This window comes from Gekko japonicus, unplaced genomic scaffold (assembly GCF_001447785.1).
Source record: "Gekko japonicus isolate JY-2015 unplaced genomic scaffold, Gekko_japonicus_V1.1 scaffold3296, whole genome shotgun sequence".
NCBI classification, from domain to species: domain Eukaryota; kingdom Metazoa; phylum Chordata; class Lepidosauria; order Squamata; family Gekkonidae; genus Gekko; species Gekko japonicus.
In genome coordinates this window covers 129446-142562 of record NW_015170994.1, presented here as the reverse complement: position 1 = coordinate 142562, position 13117 = coordinate 129446, and the positions used below count along the sequence as shown (strand labels likewise).

Sequence of the window (13117 nt, the reverse complement as noted above, 5' to 3'; positions counted from 1 at the left end):
GTTTTTTGTGGGGGGGGGGGAGGCGGGGGGGGGGGGGGGGGGAAGAGAACCTACAAAAGATAAGGGGGACTCTGGAGATAGAAGTGAGCCCGGAAGCACAGTGACTGGGGGGAAAGGAATCAGCTCAATGTGGAGAAGAGAACCGAGGGAGAGGGTTCAAAACCTCAGCAGGGCCAAGGGAAGCCTAGGGTGCCTGCTCTTTACAGGAGCACATGACTCCAACGAGTGCCTCGCTCAGGCTCATAGCTACAGAGGGGCATTTTGGGGCCTTGCCCCTTAATTAAAAGCCCCGCCCACAAATAGCCATGCCAGAAACCTTATTTTTTGGGGGGGGATTTTTTGGGGTCTTTTTAATATGTGTGTGTGTATGTGTGTAGAAACCTTATTTTTGAGGAGAGACCCCCGTAAGCAGCAGTCTCCCTCCCACTGTGGAATTCTTCAGGGGCATCATGGGACCTTGGAAAACTGATAGCTCAGAAGACATTTAGATGCTTTCTGAGTTCCCTTCCACGGGGCAAGAAAGCTTAGAAGAGCACTCAAGAGTGGCACCTTCGATACATCTCCAACAACTCCCCTTTCTGCTAGCCCAGTCCTGCTGTAGACCACCTAGGTCACGGTGAGACTTTCGAAAGTATTCCCATGAGCCTCTGGGAAAGATGCAAATGGATCGCCCCTCTGAGCTGTTGTTTTCCCAGGAACTGACACGCTCGCTGCCTCGTCCCTCGAAAGGAAGGCCTAGAAACAGGCTCGGAGCCTCCCCCTTTAAAGACAGGCATTCAGATTAATTTCATTCACTGTAATTCAACTGCCCCCTTAAAGATTTAAATGCCCCCACCGAACAAAAATGTAATGGCTGCCTCTGGTGGTACGCCCTCAGAAGGTCTCTTGAGCACCACCCCACCAAGGCAGACGCCAGCTCCTGTTAAAGTCTGGGTGGGGGCGGGGGGACCGATGGAATGTTAGCAAACAGTGCAGAGTTTTGAAGGAAGGCCGTGGGAGGTCAGGATTCGGTGGGGAAGGAGAAAAGGCGGAAGTGTCATTTGCTGAGGGGCAGGAAGCTCGGTGGGAAGAGAACCTACAGAAGATAAGGGGGACCCTGGAGACAGAAGTGAGCCCGGAAGCACAGTGACTGGGGGGAAAGGAATCAGCTCAATGTGGAGAAGAGAACCGAGGGAGAGGGTTCAAAACCTCAGCAGGGCCAAGGGAAGCCTAGGGTGCCTGCTCTTTACAGGAGCACATGACTCCAACGAGTGCCTCGCTCAGGCTCATAGCTACAGAGGGGCATTTTGGGGCCTTGCCCCTTAATTAAAAGCCCCGCCCACAAATAGCCATGCCAGAAACCTTATTTTTTACCTCACCCGGGGGAACTCCCCCGATCCCCCCAAAACGACCTCTGGTGTGTGTGTGTGTGTGTAGAAACCTTATTTTTGAGTAAAGACCGCTCTCCTCTCCCTCCCACTGTGGAATTCTTCAGGGGCATCATGGGACCTTGGAAAACTGATAGCTCAGAAGACATTTAGATGCTTTCTGAGTTCCCTTCCACGGGGCAAGAAAGCTTAGAAGAGCACTCAAGAGTGGCACCTTCGATACATCTCCAACAACTCCCCTTTCTGCTAGCCCAGTCCTGCTGTAGACCACCTAGGTCACGGTGAGACTTTCGAAAGTATTCCCATGAGCCTCTGGGAAAGATGCAAATGGATCGCCCCTCTGAGCTGTTGTTTTCCCAGGAACTGACACGCTCGCTGCCTCGTCCCTTGAAAGGAAGGCCTAGAAACAGGCTCGGAGCCTCCCCCTTTAAAGACAGGCATTCAGATTAATTTCATTCACTGTAATTCAACTGCCCCCTTAAAGATTTAAATGCCCCCACCGAACAAAAATGTAATGGCTGCCTCTGGTGGTACGCCCTCAGAAGGTCTCTTGAGCACCACCCCACCAAGGCAGACGCCAGCTCCTGTTAAAGTCTGGGTGGGGGCGGGGGGACTGCACGGGAGAACATGGTTTGGGAGATCAGAAAGAGGGTCGCTCGATCCAGGGTATGCTCAGCCCCACCCTGTAGGGGACCTTTGGCACTCCCCTTCTGTGCACTTTTATTGCAACCGAGATCCAGCGCAGTGTAGGGGTTAGGACGTCGGATTAGGATCGGGGAGGCCCAGGTTCAAATCTCCACTCTTCCACGGAAGCTTGCTGGGTGACCGTGGGCCAGCCGAACTCTCTCAGTCTAACTTACCTCACAGGGTTGTTGTGAAAATAGAATGGAGAAGAGAACGATGGAAGCGGCTTTGGGTCTCTATTGGGGACAAGGGCAGGATATAAATAAAGGAAGAAGGAGAGGAGGAGGAGGAGGAGATTGGATTTATACCCCAACCTCCACTTGGAGTCTCAGAGCGGCTTACAAACTCCTTTCCCTTCCCTTCCCTGTGAGGTAGGTGGGGCTGAGAGTGCGCTTTCGAGAACTGCTCTTTCGAGAACAGCTCTGAGAGAACTGTGGCTTGCCCAAGGTCACCCAGCAGCCGCAAGTGGAGGCGTGCAGAATCAAACCCAGTTCTCCCAGATTAGAGTCCATGCCAGTGTTCCCTCTAAGCTGAGTTAGTGTGAGCTAGCTCACAGTTTTTTAGCCCCTGGCTCACACATTTTTGTCTTCGCTCAGGAAGGACGGCTCCAAAGCAAACTAATTTATGCAATAGCCAAATTGCTCACTCACAACTTTAATGCCAGTCGTTCACAAAGGAGAATTTTTGCTCACAAGACGCCACAGTTTAGAGGGAACATACTGCACCAAACTGGCTGTCAATAAAAATGGTAACCATATAAACTAAGCTTGTTATTCCTGTTTGAGCCTTGAATCAGTTAAAAATCTTCATTGTGCCGTATGCTAATTTACTGCTCACCCTCTACCTAGATGTAAAAGGTTTCCCTTGCTTGAAAGCTAGTCGAATCTGACTCTAGGGGATGGTGCTCATCTCCGTTTCCAAGCCAGCGCTGTCCGAAGACCTATCCATGGTCACGTGGCTGGCATGACTAAATGCCGAGGCGCACGGAACGCTGTTACCTTCCCACCGAAGTGGTCCCTATTTATCTACTTGCAATTCCTCGCTTTCGAACTGCGAGGTTGGCAGGAGCTGGGGAATGAAATGGAAATTGCCACTCCTACCTATATGTATGCAGTGGTAATTCCCATTTCATTGTATCTGACGAAGTGTGCATGCACACAAAAGCTTATACCCAGAATAAAACTCTGTCAAAGGTGCCAATGGACTCTAAATTTGTCCTGCGGCTTCAGACCAACAGGGCCACCCACTCGTAAACAAAATGAATGATAGAAATGTCCAATGCTGACCAAGAGTGGGTGAGCCGTCCTGCAATTACCAGGTGGCAACCAGGCGCCGAAGAATAGATTCTTTTGAACTATGGTGCTGGAGAAGACTCTTGAGAGTCCCTTGGACTGCAAGGAGATCAAATCAGTCAATCCTAAAAGAAATCAACCCTGACTGTTCCCTGGAAAATCCAGATAATGAAACTGAAGCTCAAATACTTTGGCCACCCAATGAGAAGGAAGCACTCACTGGAGAAGAAGACCCTGATGCTGGGAAAGATTGAAGGTCAAAGAAGACGGGGACGGCAAAGGATGAGATGGTTAGACAGTGTCATCGATGCAACGAACATGAAGTTGAGCCAACTTCAGAGGATGGCGGAAGACAGGAGGGCCTGGCGTGATCTGGTCCATGGGGTCACGAAGAGTCGGACTCGACTGTGCAACTGAACAACAACAACACACATGTAACCCCCCCTCCATTGTCTGTGACCTGCCTCCCTCCTTCCACTCCCGCTCCACCCAACTTAATGACATTTTGCTAGCGTTTCATAGTCCCCTTTCCATTGTAGGGCAATTAATAGTCCCCCCTTCCCGGCCGTGGCATTGCGGGCCGGTCTCTGTTTTGCTGCCGTTTGGCAAACCTGGATTCCATCACACAAAGTTCCCTCCCAGCTGCTGTTTTAATTATCTGCGGTGGAGGGGAAGGCCCCCCCTTCTCCCCCCCTTTTTTAAAGAAACCAGGGGCTGAAGTGTTGCTCCCAGAGTGTTTACTTTTCGGGAGCAGGAGGTTTCCTGTTAATAATTAGAGCATTACGGAGTATCGACCCTTTCTGCAAGCCCAGCCAGCCCCACGGGCTTCTTTCTGAGACGTTGCAGATTTTAAAGTGGCACAGGTCCCCCCCCCCTTAAAAACAAAACAAAACCACAACTGGCCTTTCGGGGAGGGGGTGCTGAGAAGAAGAAGAAGACGAAGATGAAGAAGAAGAGTTGGATTTATACCCCCATCCTTCACTACCCGAAGGAGTCTCAGAGTGGCTTACAAACTGCTTTCCCTTCCCCTCCCCACAACAGACACCCCGGGAGGTAGGCGGGGCTGAGAGAGCTCTGAGAGAACTGTGACTGACAGAAGAAGAAGAAGAAGAGTTGGATTTATACCCCCATCCTTCACTACCCGAAGGAGTCTCAGAGTGGCTTACAAACTGCTTTCCCTTCCCCTCCCCACAACAGACACCCCGGGAGGTAGGCGGGGCTGAGAGAGCTCTGAGAGAACTGTGACTGACAGAAGAAGAAGAAGAAGAGTTGGATTTATACCCCCATCCTTCACTACCCGAAGGAGTCTCAGAGTGGCTTACAAACTGCTTTCCCTTCCCCTCCCCACAACAGACACCCCGGGAGGTAGGCGGGGCTGAGAGAGCTCTGAGAGAACTGTGACTGACAGAAGAAGAAGAAGAAGAGTTGGATTTATACCCCCATCCTTCACTACCCGAAGGAGTCTCAGAGTGGCTTACAAACTGCTTTCCCTTCCCCTCCCCACAACAGACACCCCGGGAGGTAGGCGGGGCTGAGAGAGCTCTGAGAGAACTGTGACTGACAGAAGAAGAAGAAGAAGAGTTGGATTTATACCCCCATCCTTCACTACCCGAAGGAGTCTCAGAGTGGCTTACAAACTGCTTTCCCTTCCCCTCCCCACAACAGACACCCCGGGAGGTAGGCGGGGCTGAGAGAGCTCTGAGAGAACTGTGACTGACAGAAGAAGAAGAAGAAGAGTTGGATTTATACCCCCATCCTTCACTACCCGAAGGAGTCTCAGAGTGGCTTACAAACTGCTTTCCCTTCCCCTCCCCACAACAGACACCCCGGGAGGTAGGCGGGGCTGAGAGAGCTCTGAGAGAACTGTGACTGACAGAAGAAGAAGAAGAAGAGTTGGATTTATACCCCCATCCTTCACTACCCGAAGGAGTCTCAGAGTGGCTTACAAACTGCTTTCCCTTCCCCTCCCCACAACAGACACCCCGGGAGGTAGGCGGGGCTGAGAGAGCTCTGAGAGAACTGCCCTTGAGAGAACAGCTCTGAGAGAACTTGTGACTGGCGGAAGCCCCTTCTCATCAGCAAACTGGAATTTGTGCTGCGGGCCCCAGTAGTGGCAACAGTGCCACTGAATCTTTCAGCTCTACCTAGATCAGGGGTCCCCGACGTGGCACCTGTGAGGTACCGTGGATGCTTGTCGACACCTTAACTGGCACCTGCCAAGCGTTTTCAGAAAGTGGGTGGGGCCAGGTAGAGCAGCCCAGCAAGGCTTCCGGTAGGCCGCTGAAGACTGGATTGGCTATGCAGATTAAAATATTTATACCCTGCCCTTCACTCGGAGTCTCAGAGCGGCTTACAATCTCCTTCCCTTCCTCTCCCCACAACAAGCACCCTGAGAGGTGAATGGGGCTGAGAGAGCTTTGAAGGAACTGCTCTGGATAGAACAGCTCTGAGAGAACTTGTGACTGACCCAAGGTCCCACCAGCAGCTGCATGTGGAGGAGCTGAGAATCAAACCCGGTTCTCCCAGATTAGGGTCCCCCACTCTTAACCACTACACCAAACAAAAGGTGAGGCAACGAGGGTTTGTCGCTGTCAGCCTGATCCACCTTACGAGTTTGTTGCTAGGATTCAACGGTGGAAAGCTCCAGATGACAGGCCCCTCAGCTCCGTGTACGATTGAGACGCGTCTAATAAAATCTACCCATCAAAGGGTATTTGACCCCTTTCCCCATTCAGGCAATACCTGTAGTTATTGCTGTGCCTCAAACGCAACAGGGTCAAAAAAACTTGAGCGGGAGAGAAAATCGGTTCCCCTTCTGCCTGCCAACAGTGAAGGAAGGACCGTTTGTTTTTAAAAAGCGACATTCCACAATTTCCTTCCCTGTCCCTGGATTGCCGGTTGCAGCTGCTCCGGGGAGATGCTCTGCTATCGGCTCTCGATGACATCTCCCAACTGCGAGAGTGCGAAAAATGAGCAGCCATCTTTAAGCTGTTACGGGGCAGCCTCTAAATCTTCCCGACAGCTGTAATTAGTTGCAGAGGGTTCAGCTGTCTCTCCGGAACAGATGAGACCTGTTGGAGGGAGAGCATGAGCTCACACACAGGACGGGTGGGATAAAGGGCCTGCCAAAGGCGGCTCAAAAGCCTCGGCCTACTTTTGACGGGGAGGTATCTTGAATCACAGAGCGACGCTCTTCCAACAATGGACTTGCTAAAGGCCAAACCACACGTGAGATCTTGAAACTGCACGGTCAACATGTGGAACTCACTGCCACAAGATGTGGGGATGGCAACTGACTTTGGCGGATTAGGGAAGTGGGCAAATGTCTGCAAGAGAGGTCTGCTGCTGGCTATTAGCCACGATAATCGAATGGTAACTCCAGTTTGAGAGTGTCTATTTCTGGGCAGCCATCTTGCGGTGCTTTTCCTCGGGCATATCAACTGCCAGTGTTGAAACACACAAACACACGAAGTTGCCTTTTACTGAATCAGACTATTAGTCCATCTAAGTCAGTATGGTCTACTCAGACTGGCAGCAGCTCTCCAAGGTCTCAGGCAGAGAAGAAGAAGAAGAGATTGGATTTATACCCCGCCCTTTACTACCCAAAGGAGTCTCAGAGCGGCTTACAAACTCCTTTCCCTTCCCCTCCTCACAACAGACAACCTGTGAGGTCGGTGGGGCTGAGAGAGCTCTGACAGAAACTGCTCTTTTTCAAGAACAGCTGTGCCAGAACGATGGCTTGCCCAAGGTCATCCAGCGGGTGCAAGTGGAGGAGTGGGGAATCAAACCCGGTCCTCCCAGATTAGAGTCCGCGCACTTAAACCACTACACCAAACTGGCTCACATCACTTTCATACCACTTACTGCCAGTTCCTTTTACCTGGAGATGCCAGGGATTGAACCTGGGACCTTCTGCATGCCAAGCAGAGGCTCTGCTACTGAGCCACAGCCCCTCTTTACAGCTCTCCAGGGTCTCAGGCGGAGGTCTTTCACATCACTCACTGCCAGGTCTTTCCAGGATACTCAATGGGATGGGCCACTGGTCTGATCCGGCAAAGCCAATGTTCTTATGATCTGAACCCCAAACTACAAACTGGGCTGGGAAGTATTTGTGGCAGCTGGGAAGCTAGAACACAGGGCAGCCTGAACTTGACTTCTCGTGGGGGAGAGAACTCGCACTATTTGGGGAATGGACTAAAGAAGACAGAGAACTCCCGTTTACAGCTTGGCAGATTCTGACTGTAAAACCTGATGGGGCAGAGTTCTGCGGCTTCCCCCCTGAACTAAACCTCCCTTCATTTTAGGGGACCCAAGTAAATAACTCACACACAATCGTCTAAACCACTGTCATTTAACGGTAGACAGATCTATCTCTAGATGCTCCTCACACATGACTGCGGGCCAGCAAAGTTACCACTGCCCTCGGTCCAGTTTATGCACCATGCCACATCGATTCCCTGCAGGTAGCGCCAATACCTGACTCAGGTCTACTTGTGCCGTAACCCAATACAAGTGGGGAATCCGCATTATACAGACCCCAGGGTTTCCAGAAAAGGGTTCAACCTCTCTTGGCGCCAAGAGCCCCAGAGTTACAAAGTGATACATAACCCGGACAGTTTATTCCACTTAAGATTCCTTTCGGAGGCACAGCTGAGAAAGCAAATTTCGGACGGGGCGCAAGGCTCACGTGATGTCGCTGGAAAACCCAGTATGGATCTCTTTTCTAATTGAAATCTAATTGCCCCTTTCTCACCTAAGCAAAACCACATGGGGGGGGGAGAGGGGGGCTCTCCGCCGGCCTCGGTGACGGCGTGCTAAATCACTTATTAATTTTCTCTGCTGAAACGTCCAGCGTTTCGAGATTTACGGCGACTCGGTTTTATGACCCCACCCGCCAGACGCCCATATTTTGCGCGTCGAAGTTTTGCAAAACTGGCTGTGCTTGAAGTCGGGTTTCACACTCAATTTTAGCAGCCCCCCACTCGACAATGGTTTCATTAAAAAAAATTAGGTCACCTGCTTCTCATTTCATACTTATCGCACTTGCAAAACAAAACAAACCTTGAAAAAAAAAAAAAAGGTAAAAATTTTAGAAGGGGGGGGGGGGGGGAGAAACTCGCCTATTCTACATTCCGAAAATTTCATTTCCAAAGCATTAAGAAACAGGGAAACTCCCTCGGCGATCAGAGGTGTTGAGTCTCTATTAGCAGGGCAAACTCCAAGGAAGAGGAGGGACAAGGGGTGATTTTACACTAGACCTTAAATCCTGGTTCAACCTTGTCTCCGAACGTACATCTATATATCTAATAGCGAAGGCGCCCCCTGTGTGCGGAGTCCTAAATCCGCGCATCGGGGGCACCTGGGGGGGAGGGAGATTTTCGTGCACACTTGGGGCAGTCCCCAGGTGTGCACAAAAATCTAAAAACTTGAAAAAAATATAGGGGGGATATTTAAATCCCCCCCAAAATAAAAGAGCGTTCCCTGTGCATGTGCAGGGAACGCTCAGCGAACTGCCTCGCCGCCACTGCTGCTTGGGGGGGGGAGGTCGAAGGCTTGGTGGGCTGGCGGCTGTGAGCAACTCAGCCGCTGCCGCCACCACCGTGTGGGGGTGGGCACTCCATGAAACTGCAGAGCGGTCGGGTTAGAACGGATAAAAGGAAGTACTTCTTCACCCAAAGAGTGATTCACACATGGAATTCACTGCCACAGGAAGTGGTGGCGGCTACAAGCATGGACGGCTTCAAAAGGGAATTAGATAAGCATATGGAGCAGAGGTCCATCAGTGGCTATTAGCCACAAGGGATAGCTAGGGGCTCTGGGGCAAGTGATGCTTTGTCATCTTGGTGCTTGGGGGGGGCAACAGTGGGATGGCTTCTAGTGTCCTGGCCCCACTGGTGGACCTCCTGATGGCCCCTGGTATTTCTGGCCACTGTGAGACACAGAGTGTTGGACTGGATGGGCCTTTGGCCTGATCCAACATTGGCGTCTCTTATGTTCTTATGTACACTCGTCCCCCCTCTTAGACAGGCCAGCACCTGATCCACAATAAAAACCCTCAATCACCTTTTGCATGACTTGTAGCTAGTTTAGTTTTAGACATTTTCATAGTTATTCTAATTATAATGGACTGTTAAACTTTTTATTTTTTTTAACATTTTAATGGTTTTAAGGTTATAGGTCTACATATATATTTTTGGACTGAAAGCTAATCTGTTTATATTTAACGGATAGGTATTATTTTGACAAATGGTCTCTGACCGTAAATAAGCATAATTCATTCACTACACTCGAGTTCACCTCTGTAATTATCTCGGGATATTTTTTTGTTTCCACATTACATTGAGGTCACCCCCGTTTTGCCCCACACTTGTCCCGGGAGAAATAGATGCTGTTATAATCAGGGATAAATGCAAGGTATTGTGTCGCGAGTTGAACTCTGATAAAACCAGGGATGAGATCCAAGTGTGGAAAGGACCCAGGTGAGGTGGACTTTTTAGCCACATGTCCGTAGGGATGATACCAAATTTCTCAAGCCCACCGTTTTTGCTCCCCTTCTCTTGTGCAGAAACGAACCCAGGAATCTTCATTCCTGCACTCCAAAATGAGAGTCAGAGTGGTGTAGTGATTGGAATGTCAGAGTAGGCTCTCGGAGACAGGGTTCGAATCCCTACTTTGCTACAGAACTCGCTGGGTGAGTTCAGGCCGACCACTCCCTCCTCAACCTACCCTACCTCACTGGGTTGTTGTGAGGACAAAATGAAGAAGGGAGATAGTCCTCAATTATCTGCGGCCTTCGGCACACCGCCTCACCCTGCTCAAGGTTTAGAACGGGACTTTGTTCTTCTCTAGCTTGTCCACTAGCCAATGCAAGGCCTAGCCATTTTTGGTGCATCAACTGTGCAAAGCCAGGCTGCCTTGGTTTCTCCACAAAGCACCCAACGCACCTTCTGAGTGCCACTTGGCCTTACCTGGGCGGAGCCTTGCCCTCAAACGGATTGAAGGCCATCAGGGACAACACATCCTTCTCGTTCGCCAGCAGCTTTCCAGCCAAGTGGATGATCCATTCGTTCTGCTCGTAGGTCTTGCAGAAGAAGAGCGTGTGGCGAGGAAGAGACACAGATCAATTCATCAACACAAAACAGTGTTTTATCAATTGTGTTATACACACAGGTGCGTTTACGCTCACTCAGTTGGATTATCCGCACGTTTACGGCACTTCTACAGCAGACAGAAAAGGGAACCAGCATTTTCCGGGGTCCATTCATAATTTAGAACCAAGGAAGAAGAAGAAGAAGAAGAAAGAAGAATGAGAAAAGAAGAGGAGGAGGAGGAGATTGGATTTATACCCTGCCCTTCACTCGAAGTCTCAGAGCGGCTTCCAAACTCCTTTCCCTTCCCGTTCCCACAACAGATACCCTTTGAGGTAAGTGGGTCTGAGAGAGCTCTTTCGAGAACTGCTCTTGAGAGAGAACAGCTCTGAAAGAACTTGTGACTGACCCAAGGTCACACCAGCAGCTGCATGTGGAGGAGTGGGGAATCAAACCTGGTTCTCCCAGATTAGAGTTTGGGGCAAAGTTTCTGCCAGGGAACCTCAGTATCCTCCTGATCCTGCTGCCCCAGAAGGTTGGACCAAAACCAACGGGTTGAAATTCAATCAGAAGAGTTTTCGGCTAAACATTAGGAAGTACTTCCTGACAGAGTGGTTCCTCAGTGGAACAGGCTTCCTCGGGAGGTAGTGGGCTCTCCTCCTTTGGGGGGTTTCAAGCAGAGGCTATATGGCCATCTGACTGCAATGCTGATTCTATGCACTGAGGCAGATCATGAGCGGGAGGGCGGGAAGGGTTGCACCAGTGCTTAGTTCTCGTGGCCCTTTCTTACTTGCCCAGGGAAATGCTGATCACCACTTTGGAGTCAGGAAGCAATTTTTCTCCAGGCCATAAGAACATAAGAGAAGCCAATGTTGGATCAGGTCAATGGCCCATCCAGTCCCGCACTCTGTCACACAGTGGCCCAAAATACCAGGTGCCATCAGGAGGTCCAGCAGTGGGGCCAGGACACTAGAAGCCCTCCCACTGTTGCCCCCCCCAAAGCACCAAGAATACAGAGCATCCCCTGCCCCAGCCTGTGAGTTCCTATCTATCCCTTGTGGCTAATAGCCACTGATGGACCTCTACTCCATATGTTTATCCAGTTCCCTCTTGAAGCTCTCCATGCTTGTATCCACCAGCACCTCCTGTGGCAGTGAATTCCATGTGTTATCCAGGAATTTCCCAACCTGGAACTGGGAAACCGACCTCCACCCAGCCAGGTGGTACCTGGTAACCTGATCTCCCAACCTTGTTGCTGAGCAACCACCCACTGAAATGGATTTTTAAAAAAAAAAATAATTTAGTCAAGCTTTGAAAGCAGGATTTGAAATGTCAGCTATGGATTCTATTTTGAGGGGCAACGGTGAACTTTGCCTCTAAATAATTCATGGCAACAATACGCTCTACAGAACGGGAAACCATCGATTTATACAGGGGCAATATGATACTGGCTGATTTGTTTGGCCAGGGATCCTGGAGGTTTTTTTGTCATCTTCTGAGCATGGAACAGGGGCCATTGAAGGTGTGGGAGGGAGGTATTTGTGAATTCCCTGCATTGTGCATGGGGTTGGACTAGATGTCCCTGCAGGTCTCTTCCAACTTTATGATTCTATGATCCTGGTGTTCTGAGTTCCCTGATGAGATTTCTAGGGCTAGATGAAACTTAGAAAAGAACTACGGCTTCTAGGCCTTCTGCCTGATTTCCCACCCCACCCCACCATAAAATCCCAGTTGTCAACTCAAGCTTTGCAGAAGCCTCAAGCATTGGGCACAGTGTGGAAAGCAGTCAAGTTGGGAACAACCAAGATTGTGCCCAGGATCCCGTGCGGTTTTTCATTTCCCTCCCACCTGAACGGACACAACCTGACTCTCCCCTCTTTCCATGCTGGGGTGAGAGCCCGCTCCAGCCTATGAGCTTGTGGCAGGTCAACATGGAACGCTCACAGGCAATCCGTGCTCCAGACAAACGCCCTGCCCTGCCCTGCCCTGCCCTGCCAGGGAACCTCGAACCCCAAACCTCAAGCTTCTCTTGTGTTAGAAACTCATGTCTTTACAAGAGCAGGATTATTTATTCTCTTGGCTACATTTTCACCCCAGCTTTTCTTTGACGCACACGGTGTGTGGCCAAATGAGGACTGGAACTCAGGTCTTCTTGACCCGAGTTTGATTCTGTGCTCAACTGCCTTTGTGGACAAAGGGAACCTCCCCGGCCAAGTATTCTGACTCCCCTGCAAGGAGAAAGAGCTCCTTTGGCATCCATCCATCCACTAGAGCTGGGTTTTCTCCAGATCAAGCAGCAGGGGACAGTGTAGGAAAGCAGAACTCCGTAGTTGGTAAGACTGCAACAACTGCAGAGGTTACTCAGCAATTGCGTTTTCTCTTTAGTATTCTGGGAAAGAAGGGATGGAGGTGGGTTGGAATTCTGAAGGAAGTGTCCTCTGGATTATCTGAGAACTAGCACGGTAAGAGGTCTGTGTGACTGCAGCCACAGTCTAACCTAGGGGAGAATGCAAAAGCTACTCATTAAACAAGAAAGAGGAGGAGGAGGAGGAGATTGGATTTATACCCCACACTTCACTACCTGAAGGAATCTCAGAGTGGTTCACAATCTCCTTTCCCGTCTCCTCCCCACAACAGACACTCCGTGAGGTAGGCGGAGCTGAGAGAGCTCCTTTGAGGACTGCCC

General features: G+C 50.5%; 1 protein-coding gene across 1 annotated transcript in view; it reads right to left on the bottom strand.

The window, feature by feature from the left end:
• Positions 1 to 13117, bottom strand: part of LMF1 (lipase maturation factor 1) — a gene marked incomplete at its 5' end in the record, with an annotated part of 138041 nt that overhangs the window by 3378 nt on the left and 121546 nt on the right. Inside the window, one exon of the mRNA XM_015419004.1 lies at positions 10312 to 10424. Within this exon, the coding sequence (XP_015274490.1) occupies positions 10312 to 10424 (113 nt within the window). The remainder of the gene's footprint in view (positions 1 to 10311; positions 10425 to 13117) is intronic.